At 59.8% G+C, this 14,196-nt stretch overlaps 2 protein-coding genes and 1 long non-coding RNA gene across 3 annotated transcripts; all 3 read left to right on the top strand.

Annotated features, from left to right (window-relative positions):
* Positions 1–2,517: 2,517 nt before the first annotated feature.
* On the top strand, positions 2,518–3,568 carry LOC311436539. Its single transcript, XR_014692922.1, has 3 exons — positions 2,518–2,647; positions 2,849–2,947; positions 3,438–3,568. It is a non-coding gene; the product is annotated as an uncharacterized lncRNA (long non-coding RNA).
* Positions 3,569–3,836: 268 nt separating this feature from the next.
* Positions 3,837–9,545, top strand: LOC311436771 (maestro heat-like repeat-containing protein family member 2B; the record flags this gene model as incomplete). The annotated part of the gene is made up of 19 exons (XM_084519234.1): positions 3,837–3,959; positions 4,034–4,177; positions 4,532–4,624; positions 4,917–4,986; positions 5,098–5,211; positions 5,298–5,371; positions 5,611–5,730; positions 5,869–5,976; positions 6,163–6,325; positions 6,448–6,630; positions 7,024–7,076; positions 7,213–7,320; positions 7,604–7,723; positions 7,855–7,977; positions 8,083–8,238; positions 8,471–8,593; positions 8,868–8,947; positions 9,141–9,279; positions 9,393–9,545. The coding sequence occupies 19 exons, from the start codon at positions 3,837–3,839 to the stop codon at positions 9,543–9,545; spliced, it is 2,247 nt and encodes a 748-aa protein (XP_084375360.1).
* A 197-nt stretch (positions 9,546–9,742) lies between these two features.
* LOC311436770 (maestro heat-like repeat-containing protein family member 2B) lies at positions 9,743–14,193 on the top strand (the record flags this gene model as incomplete). The annotated part of the gene is made up of 8 exons (XM_084519233.1): positions 9,743–9,939; positions 10,162–10,285; positions 10,628–10,740; positions 10,829–10,981; positions 11,226–11,380; positions 11,612–11,774; positions 12,054–12,241; positions 14,178–14,193. The coding sequence occupies exons 1-8, from the start codon at positions 9,784–9,786 to the stop codon at positions 14,191–14,193; spliced, it is 1,068 nt and encodes a 355-aa protein (XP_084375359.1). The 5' UTR covers positions 9,743–9,783.
* Between the last annotated feature and the right edge of the window lie 3 nt (positions 14,194–14,196).

Here is a 14,196-nt window from a genome sequence, read left to right as displayed (position 1 = left end):
ACAATTAGGTGAAAATCACGGTGTCAAGTCAAGTCAGATAAGTGAAGAAACATTACCACTTCAAGCAGTAAAAATGTCAAAAGAAATTTGAAATTTAACAGGCCGGCGACTGAAGGCCATGCATTGTTTGTGAAGCATCAGATAGATTGTGAATCTGGATTACCCACTCAGTGGGGAAACAGGGGAGGGTCCTGCCATCAAAAGGTATATAAACTGTGTTTTGGAACTAGTAGATGCGCTCTCTCCTGCTTGTGGGGCGCCCGCCATTGCAATCGCGAATAAATTACTACTTCACTGAGATCCTCGCCTGAGCCTAAGTTATTGGCTACGGAGTGTTTCTCACAGGTTGCAGTGGGACTGCTCAGCACCTGGCAAGCAATCTCTGAGGCCTTAAAGAGCCCTGTGGGACCACAGTCAGAAACGTGTGGTTTGCCAGACAGTGAGGGAGCTGCAGGCTCCTTTACTGATCCCACTGCTACGCCATCGGCCTCTCTGCTGCTACAGCCATCGCAGGCTTTTGCTGTTACGCCCCCTGCTGACCTGGACGTGCCTTTTGACCCTGGACTATTGGCCTTGAAAAGGAGACTGGTATGTTTTTATTCGATCTGGGAAGATTAGGATACATAAGGCCCGAAGACCGAGTTGCTTGACAACTTAAAGCGAGACATATTGTTCAAAAGGAATGGAAAATGGAGACTTGTTTGCAATTAAGACAAGGAATGAAAAATGGAGACTGTTAAGTCATGGAACTTCAAGGATTGTTTGTTACCTTTTCTGATTGTATAGGCATACTTGGGTTTAGTATGTAAAGCAATGTTCTGTATATTTAGAATGTTGGATGTTCGTGTGTGTGTGTTGGTGGAGCGTAACCTCCCCACACACCCAGTGCTGTTTCCTTGCCTTTTATAAATACTACAAAATTCAGATTGAGATGAGACTTCATTTATAACAAAGACTATTCAGGGGGATTGGACTAGAGGATCTCTGGAGGTCCCTTCCAGCCTCAGCCGTTCCGTGATTCTGGGATTCTGGGACAGGGGTGGCTCAGGCTGGCTGTGAGGAAAAGGTGCTGCACCGAGAGGGTGGTCGGGCTCTGGAAAAGGCTCCCCAGGGCAGTGGTCACAGCACCAAGCCTGCCGGAGTTCAAGAAGCGTTTGGACAATGCTCTTGGACACAGACTCTGATTTTTTGGGTGGTCCTTTGGAGACTCAGGAGTTGGACTCAGCGATCCTCATGGGTCCCTTCCAACTCAGGACATTCTGTGATTCTATGACCCCAGTGGAGAAGTGGTGAAAGGTGACAACCAGACCAAGATACGGTAGGTTTGCCAGGATGGATTTCAAGTTTCCTCCTCAAGTCTACTTCAGCCATGAGCTAGGGACGGCCCTCTGTGTGGTAACAGGCCCTGGTGGTGATGTCACAGCGTATCCCTCCTGTATCCCTCCTATGTCCCTCTGCCGTGGGTGCTAGCTGTGGCCCAGTTGCTTGTGGGGCCTGTAGGAGGAGGACCCAGAGAGAGCATTGTGCCTATCTGGGGACATCCTGCTGCGATGGAGAGGCTGAGAGCCCTTAGCGGTGAGGGGCAGCGGGAGGGAGGTTGGGGGCTGAAGCAGGACCCTTCCCAGCAGGCTGCTTGGGGCTGCATCTCCTGCGGAGATTTCTCTCCAAACTGGCCAAGATCCTCGTCCCTACCAGCTCCAGCCCCCTGCAGCCAGCAGCACCGATGCCACCTGCTCCGTTCTTTCCTTCCTTCCAGGTGTGGGCTGCTGGCCCAGACGTAAACGTCGCCAGGGCAGAGGCAGGGTGCCAGGGCCTGTCCCTGAAGCAGCCCCGACCTCTGCCACTGTTGTGACTTTGCTAGAGCGCCTGCAAGACGAGGAGGTGAGCTGGGGGCTCCCCACCATGATGCAGCGGGGTTCCCTGGGGGAGCAGGGGGAGACTGTGCCTGGCAGCACCTCTGCCCTCCTGGTTTTCTCGTCCAGAAGCCCTGGCACAGGGCAGTGCCCAGCCTGGAGCTTCTCAAGGAGCAGTCATTTGCCCTGGCCCCATCCCAAGGTCCCGTGGCTGCCCAAGCCCAGAGGCCAGGGGCTTTGTGTCCCTATTGCAGCTTCCCAGCCCCAGCAGCACATCCCTAGGCTCTGCAGAGCGAGGGCGGGCAGCTGGTGGCACGCTGGGAAGAGGAGCAAAGCAAGTGCAAATGATCCCTATGGTGGTCTGTCCCCAGGGTGACAGAGCGCAGACTTACTGTGAGCTCGAGACCGTCTTGTGGGGAGATGACAGCTGCCTGCAGTGCGGTGTCGTGAACCGGCTGCTAGCAGAGGTGTCCTGGGACCTGACAGCTGACCAGGTGAGACAGTGCTCTTGGAAGGCGATGGGAGCAGCCTGCCAGGCATTGGAGGGCAATGCGGAGCAGCACAGACAGGTTTTTCTGGCCTTGGGGCCCCACAGAGGCTCTTGAGCCAACCTGAGCCTCTTTTTCAGGGCGTGACAGAAGACACGAAGGTGGCTGCCAGCGATGTCCTGGTGGCTCTGGCCCGCTCCCACTTCAGCTTTGTGCTAGCTGAGCTCCTGGCCCAGCTGAATGCCCCAGGGCAGATCTCCAAGGAGTTCGTGCTCATCACTGTGGGCAAACTCCTCAGCACCAACGGTACGGTCCAGCACCGCCATCCTCCCTCCCTCCTTCCCTCCCGCTTTGGTCCAGGCTGGGAGAGCTGGGATAGAAAGGGATCCTTCCCCTCTCCACGCCAGCCGTGCTGAGCTGGGGGGCACCGTGGCTGCAGCGCCTCCTCCCTCGCTGCCAGTGCCGGCTGGGGGCTCTGACCGTGGCCACTCTCCGTTCTCTTTGCAGCCCTGCAGTGCATCCCCTTCATGCGCGTGGTGCTGTTGGGGCTGCGCACCGTGGTGGGCCAGTTAGGGAGCGGCCGGATCCTGCGTGCTGCCTGCGGTGGTGAGTGGACCCTGGGGAGGGGCAGGGGCAGGGGCAGGGCAGCCCCTGGCACCTCGCTCTGGTCTCAGAGCGGGCATGGTGGGCCTGAGCCCACAGTGCTGCCAGCCCTGGGCCATCCCAAAGCGTTGGGGGCGCCTGGAAAGGGTGGGTGAAGGTTTCTGTGGGCTGGAGGTGAAGGTGCCCAGGAACTCCTGGGTCCCTTTGCTGCCTTCCTGGGCTTTCCCACCGGGTTCATGTGCCCTGATGGGCAAAACTTGGGGAAGGGAAGGACAGAGGAAGGCTGCAGAGGAAAATGCTGGAGCCTGTGAGGAGAAGGTGTCATGTGGAGGACAGAAACAGTGTGGCATTGTCATTGAGACACCTCGAGCACACAACTTGCTCTCGAACCTAGATCTGCTCCTGAGCTGAATGAACTGTGCTTCCAGCAGGCTGGCGGGGGGTGCCGCTCCCTTCCCTGCTCCAGGTTCCTTTTTCTCTTCTCTTGGTGCAGCTCTGGAGCAGTGGGCCAAAGTGGTCAACGTTTACATCTGCACCTGGAAAGGATGCTCCTTGCCTGCTACGGAGAAGGAGCAGCTGTACGAAAACCTTTCCCAGGTGTTCTGCTCTGTGGCAAGAAACTGGCTGGACTGCCAGGAGGAAGAGGTGAGAAGTGCTGCTTTCCCAGCTGGGGATGGCAGCAGGGATGTCCCTGCCTGTGCCTCTGTCTGTGCCCAGCGGGCTGGCTGCAAGAGGCCCCAGACTGGCTCTGTGCCTGGGGCTGGGGGCTCCCTGCGGGGAAGCAGCTGAAGCCCAGGGCATTTGGGCAGGCAGGGCGGGGGGTGAGGGGTGGGGAAAACCTCTCTGCCCTCCAGAGCAAGCCCATCTCCTGCAGGGCAGAAGGGCAAGGGGAATGGGAAGGGGGAGGGGGAGGGAGCGGGAGCGGGAGCGGGAGCGGGAGAGGGAGCGGGAGAGGGAGCGGGAGAGGGAGCGGGAGAGGGAGAGGGAGAGGGAGAGGGAGAGGGAGGGAAAAAGGGCAAGGGGAAGACCTCTCTGTGGGCAGGGCAGACCTTCAGCCTTTGACGCTGGGCCTCCCCGGTTCGTCTCCAGGACAAGCAAGCTGTCATCGGGGCCATGACTCCCTTGATGCGTGTCCTCCTGCACAAGGAGGAGCACCGGGAGCATGTCTGGGAGCAGCTCCTCTGGCTCCTGCACCAGTATCGGACGGTCCAAGACGCCTCCAGGGTGACCAAGGTGAGGTGTGGCGCAGGGCCTGGCACGGCCGTGGGGTCTGTGCAAGTGGCACAAGGGCTCAGGGATCTGTGGCATGCAGGGAGGAGCCAGGGAGCTCCCCTTAGAGAAACGTGCAACAGGGAGGTCAATGGAGATGCGAGGCTCCCTCGGCTCTTCAGGCAAGGGAAGAGCAACCATGATGGGGCCAGGAGGGAGCCAAGAGGCAGTGGGGCCCACCTCTGGGAGATGGGAGGCTTTGCTCCCACCTCCCTGGGGGCTGTTTGCACGGGGAGCTCTGTTGCTGTGCACAGTTGCTCCATTCGCAAGTGGCTTGACATGGCTTCGGCCCTTTCTTCCTCTCCTGTTCTCTTGCAGAGCCTCCTTTATTTCCTGGAGGCCCTGGAGCAAGTTCAGATCCCCGTCCCCAAGGGCAAGTGTCTTGCCATCAGCAGTGTCGTGTACAGCGAGGTAAGGGGAGCCTGCACCCACACAGCCATAGCAATTCCCTCTTGGCTGAGTCTCGGGAGGACTCCAGAGCCCTGAGTCTTTGAATGCTGCTCAGCCTTGGCTCCTGGGTGGCTCCTGGGTGCTCCAGACCTGTGCGTGTGTCCCTGGGGACGCTGTGGGGTGGGCTGGGTTTTGGCTGGGGGTCCTCTTGCCATGAGTGCCCAGGGAGATGAGAGCTGGCAGCGCCGTTTCTTTTCGGGCCCTCTCAATGCTGCTGGGACTTTCTCCACCATGTGGGACCTTGTTCCCACAGCTCACTGACGACACCAAAGAGCACAGCCAGGACCATAAGGCAGAGCTGAGCCAGTGCATCCTGCTGCAAGGTAAGGAGAGGAGCTGTGGCGATGCCCCGTGGTGTCCCAGCAGCTCTCTCCCAAAGCTCAGAAATGGGGGTAAGCTGCTTGCTAATGCAGGATGGGATTTCCTCCCCACAGCTCGGATCTGCCCAGAGGAGACGATCCTGTTCCTGGAGTCCCAGCTGGGCCACGAGAGGGAGGCCGTGCGCGTGGCAGCCCTGGGTCTGCTCGGTGCTCTGGCACGCTGTGACGGTCAGTACTGCGGGGTCAGGGCTTGGAGGGCTCTCTTCCGCCCTCTGGGCTGTGCCTCCACGCATGCCTCACTGGATCTCTTGCAGAGCCCGCGGTGGCAGAGAAGCTGCCCCAGGTCGTGGAGGCTGTCAAGCGTGTGTGCAGGGACCCCAGCATCCGGGTGAGCTGCTTTGGGAAGGGACTGTGCCATCGGGGTCAGGGTCGGGGTGGGAGAGAAACCTTTTCCCTCAGGGCAGAGGCAGAGCCTGGCAAGGCTGGACTAGAAGGGCTCTGACCTAGACAGCCATTTCCCCGCTCCTTCCTGTTTACCGGAGGGAGTGCTGACAGCCAGAGGTGATGCCGCTGCCAGCATGGGCAGGTCCCCGTGCCCCTGTGCTAACCACACTTGACCCCTGGCAGGTGAGGAGGGCAGTTCTACACTTCATCAGGGAGCTGCTCAGTGCCAATGCCCAGAGCTGCTCAGCGTGGGACGTTGTGGGCTACATCTTCAGCGAGTTCAGCCAGAGCTCGAGCAGAAGGGTAAGGACAGCGTGCAACATCTGCCCTTGGGAGATCTGCTGCCAGGAGGCTGGCATGGGAGCCTGCTGGGGCCACGCCTGAGCCTGGGGCAGGAACTGAGAGCAACCGGGGCGGGGGGTTCCCAATGTTGTCTTGCAGGCTGCAGGACTCCTGTCTGCCCAGGAAGCCCAGGAAGAAGGAGGTCTCCAAGGGCTGTGCATGGATGTCCTGGGGTCACTGGACATCTCTGTGAGAGGGATGGCCAAAGTAAGTCCTCCTCTGTCCTGCTGCTGCTGCTCCTCTCCTCTCCTCTCCTTCAGGCCATTTGTTCCTTTGCACACCTGAGAGCTCCCCCCAGCATGCTCTGAAGTGCTCCGGGAGATGCACACCATCCTCCCCATCTCTGAGCTGAGGCAGAAATGCTGACGGGCTGAATTGTCTCATTGCCTACAGCTCCTGTGGCCGAGGCTGCTGATCTATGTGATGCCAGCCAAGTACACGGGCATGCTGATCCCCCTCTCGCGCTGTCTCCGCGCCCTGGCTGAGAGAAATGAGCTGACAGCAGGGCACGAGCATCACGAACTGGATCCCGATGTCCTCAGCTCCCTGTTGCAAGGTAGGAGTAGCAACTCCCCCAATGAGCTCTGCTGACCTCTGGGTCTGCGTCCTGCAGGGACGGCAGCGTGGCAGGGCACGGTGTGGCTCGGCATCTCACCCAGCATTTCTTTCTCCCCGCAGAGACAATGCTGACTCCGCACAACTTGCTGGCTCGCCTGCTGGTGGTGGCGGGGTCTCCTTTTGCGGGCAGCAAACTCCAAGCTGCTGCCTTGCTGGTGATGCAGAGCCTCCACAGCAGGATCCACGGAGCTGTGGGGGCCATGTGGAACACCGAGATTCCCCTGCTGCTGCAGTACCTCCAAGGTAAAGTGCTGCTGGGGAGGGGAAGGGGAGGGAGGGCATGGCAAGTCAGCTTCCCAGCATGGCTAAGGGGAATCCCCGCCTGGTGCCCAGTGCTTGTTCTGCTGCCGTTTCATTTCCCTTCCGGGGAGCCAGCACTGAAGCTGGGTGGAGCGGTCCCACAGCGATCCATTCGTCCCGGCGCATGGATGGGGCCCTTCCCGTCCCCTTGGACAGCGTGCTGGTCCTGGTGGCACCTCCATGGCCCTGCTGGGGTGGTGCTTGTGGGGAGGGATGGACGGCTGCCTCTGGAGCGGGTGCAGCCACCAGCTTCCCTGGGCCAGGCCAGCTTTGCAGCAGCTCTTCTTTTGTGGCTTGGTCCCAAGCAAGGTTTTTTGTCTTCTTCCTACTTTCTAGGAGGAAAGGGGAACATCCCAGACGCTGCCGAGTGGGAGCGCCGTCTGCTTCAGGTACTGCCTGCTCTCCTCACATGGGCCACAGCTCTCGTGGAAGGCCACTCTGGCGTGGCCGTGTGCCTTGGCACTGCCTCTTCCTGCTTGTCAAAGGCCAAGAACCATTTGCTTCCTCTCCTGTTCTCTCCTGCAGTTCCTGAGGGCATCCCTGGAAACCATCGGGGACGACGCCTGGACCAAGCGCCTGAGCTGTGCGCTGAGCCAGCGGCTGGACAGCTCTCCCAGCAGCTCTGGGGAGAAGGTCGGTTCCCTGCCCGGCTCTCCCCTGGCAGCGCAGCCACGGGGCCCCCGCCCATGTGCGGGGCTGGGGCTGCAGGCGGTGCTCTGCCCACGAGGGCTGTCTGCGCTGCTTCCCCGGCCCTTGCCCCCCGCGGCCTTTCCCTCCGTGCTGAGCGGGGCTGGCGAAAGCCCATCCCTGCGTCCGGGCTCGGCTGCTCCCCGTGCGCTGGCGCCTGTCCTGCTCTGGCCCCATTGCAGCACGCCAGGCTGTTGCTGCATCTCGGGCTCGGCTTTTTCCCTTGCAGGCTTTCCTGTACAAGGCTGTTGGGACGACGCTGGGAGCTTGTCAGGAACTCCCACACGTCCAAGAGAACCTGCTGCAACATCTGACGAGAGCACAACCTGAGGAGCCATCTGAGGCCCAGGTGAGCTTCCCTGCTCTGTCCCTGGGCCCTGCTCCAGGCCTTTTCCAGCTCCTCATCGCTGCCCGCCACTGTGGCTGGCCATGTCTGAACGTCTGGGCCTGTGCCAACTGCCCCTCGCTCTTTTGTTGCAGGGAATCATTTCTCTCGTCTGCCAAGCCGCCGACAGCCACTTCGGCCTGGTCTTGGAGACACTGACAACATTTGCTGCCACCTCGTGCAGTGTCCGGGGCTTGAGGGTTTCCAGACGCAGGAAGGTGAGGTGTTTTGGGTTTCACTCCCTGGCTTTCTTCCACCTGCTTTTCATCGTGGGCTGTGGGGGGCCATCGGGCGGATGTCTCACAGCATCTCTCGCAACGCAGATGACCCAGGCCAGCAGGAGAGCTGAGGCCACTTGCAGTGCTGTCATGCTCGCCCACAGCAGCATGGCACTGCATGCCTCCAAGGAACAACTGCTCGCCCACGTGGAGGCAGACATCGCGGGCAACATCCTGCTGCTCTCCATCTCCAGCAGCCAGGTGAGAGCTCGGGGAGTGCAGGGGCAGGGCTGCTGGGTGCTCCAGCTCCAAGCCCTCCGTGCTAGGGCATCCTGAGCCAGGCCGTCTCTTTCTCAAGGTGCCCCGAGGAATGGTTTGTGCCAGCAGGAAGATCCAAGCCCTTCCCCTAGATTTCCCCCGCATGCACATGTTCCTCTCGCAGCCCGTAGCCCTTCCTCCAGTTCAAAGGGTTTTCTTCTCTCTTGGGCCCCAGAACTTGCAGACCAATCTTGCTCTGGTGCAGAGCATCCTTGAGGTCGGCTGTGCCATCCAAGCTGTGGGGAACTTGGGCAGCTTCCATCCTGTCCTGAAGCACAAGCTGCTGCTGATCCTGCAGGTGAGTGCCCAGAGCCAGGGCTGCCTTGCAGGGGAGTTTGGGGCCATGCCAGGGGGCAGGAAGGTCTCCCTCCCTCCGTGTCCCCAGCTGGGCCCTTGGGTGCTGGCAGTCCGTGGCCGTGGCTGGGCAGCTGCTGGGGAGCTGCTCCATCCTGCAGCGCCCCTGTGGGAGCTGCGGGAGCGCTGCAGCCAGTGTCTGGCAGTAGTGCCTGTCCCCGGGCAGGGTGCGAGAGCTCTCCTGTGCCCAATGCCCACTTGGCAAATTTCTCTTGCAGAACTTGATGAAGACGACTCTCTGGGACTTCCCGGCAGCGTCACTGCACCTGAAGGTGATTCTGGCCCTGGAGCAGTGGAGGTAAGAGCAAGGAGCTGCAGGGGCTGTGAGGCGGGATGACGTTCCTCCTGTCGGGGAGCTCCCGAAGAGCAGCACTCCCTGCCACAGCCTAGGCTGGTTGGATTTGGGGCTGTCGATGAGGACAAGCCCAGATGCCATGCGACCCTCTCTGGAGAGCGCTAGGAACTCCTCTTTTTTGGCTTCCCCTTGCCAGCAAGCTGGAGATCTCGTTCAGCAGCAAGGAAATTTGCAGCCTGCTGTCTGACTGCTGCCGGGCCATCCTGCCACTTCCTTCAGCGGCTGAGCAGACTGGGGAGATCGGGAACGCAGAGGAGGCAGTGCTGCAGCTCCAGGTAACTTGCTGTCCCTTCCCTGCCCACCTCTCGGTCAGGACCCCTCCCCAGCACAAGCTGTGTGCTGGCAGCAGCCGTGATCCTGCATCTCCGTCCCTCTCCTCCGCTTTCAGTCTCTGCACATGGCCACGAAGGCTCTGGGCCGGCTCATGGCAGTCCTGCTCAAGACAAAGCCGAGCCCTGTCCACTTCGTAGACATTGCCGAGGTGAGTATCCATGGGGTGACGGGGCAAGCATCCCTCCGGCCACCAGTGGGAACCCTGTGAGTTCTGGGGCCCCTGGGGAATTAGCAGAGGAGCAGGAACCTCCTGCTGCCACGCCAGGTTTTTGTGAGCTCAGGGAGGCCAAGAAGTGGGCCCTGCAGGGGAGAAAGCCAAGAGGCAGCCCCTGGCTGGCTGCAGGGAAAAGCTCCTGGGTGGGAGCAGGTGCTTCTGAAGAGAGTGGGGCAGTGCCGCAGGGCAGGCCCTCAGGGAAAGTGCCAGGAAGGGAGGGAAATGGAGAGGGATGGCGGGCAGGGAAAGATGCCCCTTGGCAGACAGAGCTGCTCTGCCCCAGGTCCTGTGGTTCTGGCTCTCCTCGGACAATCCGTGGGTGTGCAAGAGGGCCCTGCAGGTCTGCGCCCAGCTGCTGGAGGACTGCAGAGATGGAGTCGCTTTTCAGGTGAGGAAGGATGCCCACCGTGTGCCCCCTGCTCCCTCCCCAGCCACCTGCAAGGGCCTGGCAGGGCAGCTCTGCCCAGCTGTGCACGGGCTGTGGGGTCCCCCAGTGCAGCGCTCTGGGGTGGCCCCTCTGCCCAGTCCTGGCCTGAGCAGGGCGCGGGTGGGAGACGCAAGGGAGTGCTGGGGCCACCTCCAGCCCTTGTTCTTCCTCTCGCCCCTGCAGACAAGAGGTGCCTACCTGCCGTTTGGCGCCTTGGCGGGATTGCTGGGGCCTCTGACCTGTGAGCCCACGACCAGCTCTCGCCAGCTGGCCGCTGCCTGCCTCAGCTCCCTTCTCCACATCCAAGGTGAGTGTGAGTAGAGCAGGCGCCTGCCGGCCCTCTGCCCCGCCTGGCCCTACCGGGATCCCGCCAGGAGGGAGAGGAGAGGCACGGTGCTCGGCTGCTGTCCTGTCCCCACCCTGTTTGTCCTCCACCTCCCCAGGCACCTGGGGAGGGATCCTGGCAGAGGGCCACCCAGTGCCACCTGCCAGCAGCGTTTCCTGCAGCCGGGGGCACTCAGAACCTGGCAAGGGCCATCCTGCTGCAGCGAGTTCAAGACTGACTCCCCTGGCCCCTTCAGCAAAGGCTGGGAAGGGAAGTTCAGTTGCCCTAAGTGGGATTCCCCTTTTCTCCCCGTGCTCGTTCCAGCCAAGGCCACGAACAGGGTGTTGGAGACAGACGACCCTGTGAGCTTGTGTGAGGGGCTGAGTGCTCGCAGCGACACCTCTCAGCATCTCCAGACCTCCATCCAAATCGCAGAGGTAAAGAGTGCCCTCAAGCTTGCATTATGTTCTGAAGAGCTGGAGCGGAGCCGTGACGGGATCTCTCCTGTTTCTTGCATCTTTCCAGGTCGTTTGCAAAAACTTCCCCAAAGAGCAGGCCGCACACTTCATGAATGCCATCCAGGAGCCCTTCCGGCATGCCAGAGGAAGCCGCGTGCGTGCTGCAGGCAACTGGATGCTCACCTTTCTGGAAACATGTGGCAAGGACATTGGTCCAGACGTAAGAGACATTTTGCCATGCCTTGGACTTTCTCGCTTTGGCTGTCGCACCACACATCTTGCCGTTTGTGTGCTAAAGAAGCTCTCGGTGCAGAGTCAGGGCTCGGGCAGGGTGCTAGGGGTGAAATTTCGCCTTAGAGCGTGAAAGCATGGCAAGGGAGCAGGCGTGGCTCATGGGCTGAACGTCCATGTTCCCGGAGAAGCGAGGACGTGCCAAGACGTTCTTTCTCCCCTGCTTCTTTCAGGTGCAAGGAATCCTCTCTGTCCTGCACACCTGCACAGAGTCCATGCTGGAGCCCTCATTCATGTACTTCGTGCACCATGCGGTGCTGATCCTGGCCCGCCATCACCAGGAGCTCACAATGAACATCATCCTCCAGAAGTTTGTGCCTATGGACAGGTACATGCGCTCCTCCCTTTCCTGCTGGGCTCAGAGAGCCGTAGCTTGCCTCCCCTCCCCTAGGGCAATCCAAGGGAAGCAGCAGCTCCTTCTCCTCCACCCAAATGTCGGAGGTGTGCTGGTACCGCTGGGAGGAACCGGGCATCTTCAGCCCGGCTGCTGAAGAAGCGTGAGGTGAAGGCATCCCAGGTAACAGAGCATACGGGCTCACGGTTGCACATCTCTTGGCAGAAACACACTGGAGCTGTGGAGGACTCTGGGGAGAGACAGCATTGGCATCGGTGTGCTGAAGTGCTTAGCGAGGAAGCTGAGGAGAGTGGGAGACGACAGCTCCCAGCCCAGCTCGTCCAGTCGCAGCTTGCACGCCCAGCAGCCTTCTCTGGAGTCCTTGATTGTACGTTCGGTGGCAGAGGCTTTGTGTCTGCTCCCCCACTCCCAGTGCGAGGGCAAGGCGTTGGGTGCCCTTTGCAAGCGTCTCTGGACACTGCCAGGACACTGCTGCAGTGTCTCAGCAGCTCGGGATGGCTGGGACAGCCGCTGCTCCCAGGCTGCAAGGCTGTCCTGGAGACGGGGCGTGCAGGCAGTAGAAGTGCCCCAGGCAGCCAGCGGGCCGGGGCTGGTGGCAAAGCTCTTGTTTAACGGGTGCTTCTCGGGTGGTCTCATTTCCCTGCAGGTCACCTGTGCCATCTCCGAAATGGTGTCTGTGCAGTCCAAGGAGGGGGTCCAGAGCTTGCTTCCCTCCCTCCTCCCTGGGCTCCTGCTGCAGCTCAGCAAGGTGCTGGGGGAAGAGATGCTGTTTGCGCCCCTCAGCCCCTGGAGAGGGCACGCTGAGGATCAGCAGCAAGAGGGCAACATGTGCAGGTCAGGAGCAGGAGGGGCAGGGCAAGGGGGGCTTGAATTGCCTAGCCAAGCATGGTTGGTTGTTTCTGGAGCTCAATCTGGCTACTGCCGTTAAAGATAACAAAAAACGTTTCTATAAATACATCAACACAAAAAGGAGGACTAAGGAGAATCTCCATCCTTTACTGGATGCGGGGGGAAACTTAGTTACAAGAGATGAGGAAAAGGCGGAGGTGCTCAATGCCTTCTTTGCCTCAGTCTTTAGCGGCAATACCGGATGTTCTCTGGATACCCAGTACCCTGAGCTGGTGGAAGGGGATGGGGAGCAGGATGTGGCCCTCATTATCCATGAAGAACTGGTTGGTGACCTACTACGGCACTTAGATGTGCACAAGTCGATGGGGCCAGATGGGATCCACCCAAGGGTACTGAGGGAACTGGCAGAGGAGCTGGCCAAGCCACTGTCCATCATTTATCAACAGTCCTGGCTATCGGGGGAGGTCCCAATCGACTGGCGGCTAGCAAACGTGACGCCCATCTACAAGAAGGGCCGGAGGGCAGACCCAGGAAACTACAGGCCTGTCAGTTTGACCTCAGTGCCAGGAAAGCTCATGGAGCAGATCCTCCTGAGAGTCATCATGCAGCACTTGCAGGGGAAGCAGGCGATCAGGCCCAGTCAGCATGGCTTTATGAAAGGCAGGTCATGCCTGACGAACCTGATCTCCTTCTATGACAGAGTGACGCGCTGGGTGGATGAGGGAAAGGCTGTGGATGTGGTCTACCTTGACTTCAGCAAGGCTTTTGACACCGTCTCCCACAGCATTCTCCTCAAGAAACTGGCTGCTCTTGGCTTGGACTGGCGCACGCTTCGTTGGGTTAGAAACTGGCTGGATAGCCGGGCCCAAAGAGTCGTGGTGAATGGAGCCAAGTCCAGTTGGAGGCCAGTCACTAGTGGCGTCCCCCAGGGCTCGGTGCTGGGGCCGGTCCTCTTTAATATCTTCATCGATGATCTGGACGAGGGCATCGAGTGCACCCTCAGTAAGTTCGCAGATGACACCAAGTTAGGTGCGTGTGTCGATCTGCTTGAGGGTAGGAAAGCTCTGCAGGAGGATCTGGATAGGCTGGACCGATGGGCTGAGGTCAACTGCATGAAGTTTAACAAGGCCAAGTGCCGGGTCCTGCACCTGGGGCGCAATAACCCCAAGCAGAGCTACAGGCTGGGAGAGGAATGGTTGGAAAGCTGCCAGGCAGAGAAGGACCTGGGAGTGATGGTGGACAGTCGGCTGTATATGAGCCAGCAGTGTGCTCAGGTGGCCAAGAAGGCCAACGGCATCCTGGCTTGTATTAGGAACAGCGTGACCAGCAGGGCTAGGGAGGTGATCGTCCCCCTGTACTCAGCTCTGGTGAGGCCGCACCTCGAGTACTGTGTTCAGTTTTGGGCCCCTCGCTACAAGAAGGACATCGAGGTGCTTGAGCGGGTGCAGAGAAGGGCGACGAAGCTGGTGAGGGGCCTGGAGAACAAGTCCTACGAGGAGCGGCTGAGGGAGCTGGGCTTGTTCAGCCTGGAGAAGAGGAGGCTCAGGGGTGACCTTATTGCTCTTTACAGATACCTTAAAGGAGGCTGTAGAGAGGTGGGGGTTGGCCTGTTCTCCCACGTGCCTGGTGACAGGACGAGGGGGAATGGGCTTAAGTTGAGCCAGGGGAGTTTTAGGTTAGATGTTAGGAAGAACTTCTTTACAGAAAGGGTTGTGAGGCATTGGAACAGGCTGCCCAGGGAAGTGGTGGAGTCACCATCCCTGGAAGTCTTCAAAAGACGCTTAGATGTACAGCTTAGGGATATGGTTTAGTGGAGGGCTGTTAGCGTTAGGTTGGAGGTTGGACTCGATGACCTTGAGGTCTCTTCCAACCTAGAAATTCTGTGATTCTGTGATTCTGTGATTCCTGTCCTGCTTCCTAGGCGGGAGGCCACTTGAGGC

Source organism: Aythya ferina (genome assembly GCF_964211825.1).
Source record: "Aythya ferina genome assembly, chromosome: 4".
Classification (NCBI taxonomy): Eukaryota; Metazoa; Chordata; class Aves; order Anseriformes; family Anatidae; genus Aythya; species Aythya ferina.
This window is presented reverse-complemented; position numbering and strand designations above follow the sequence as displayed.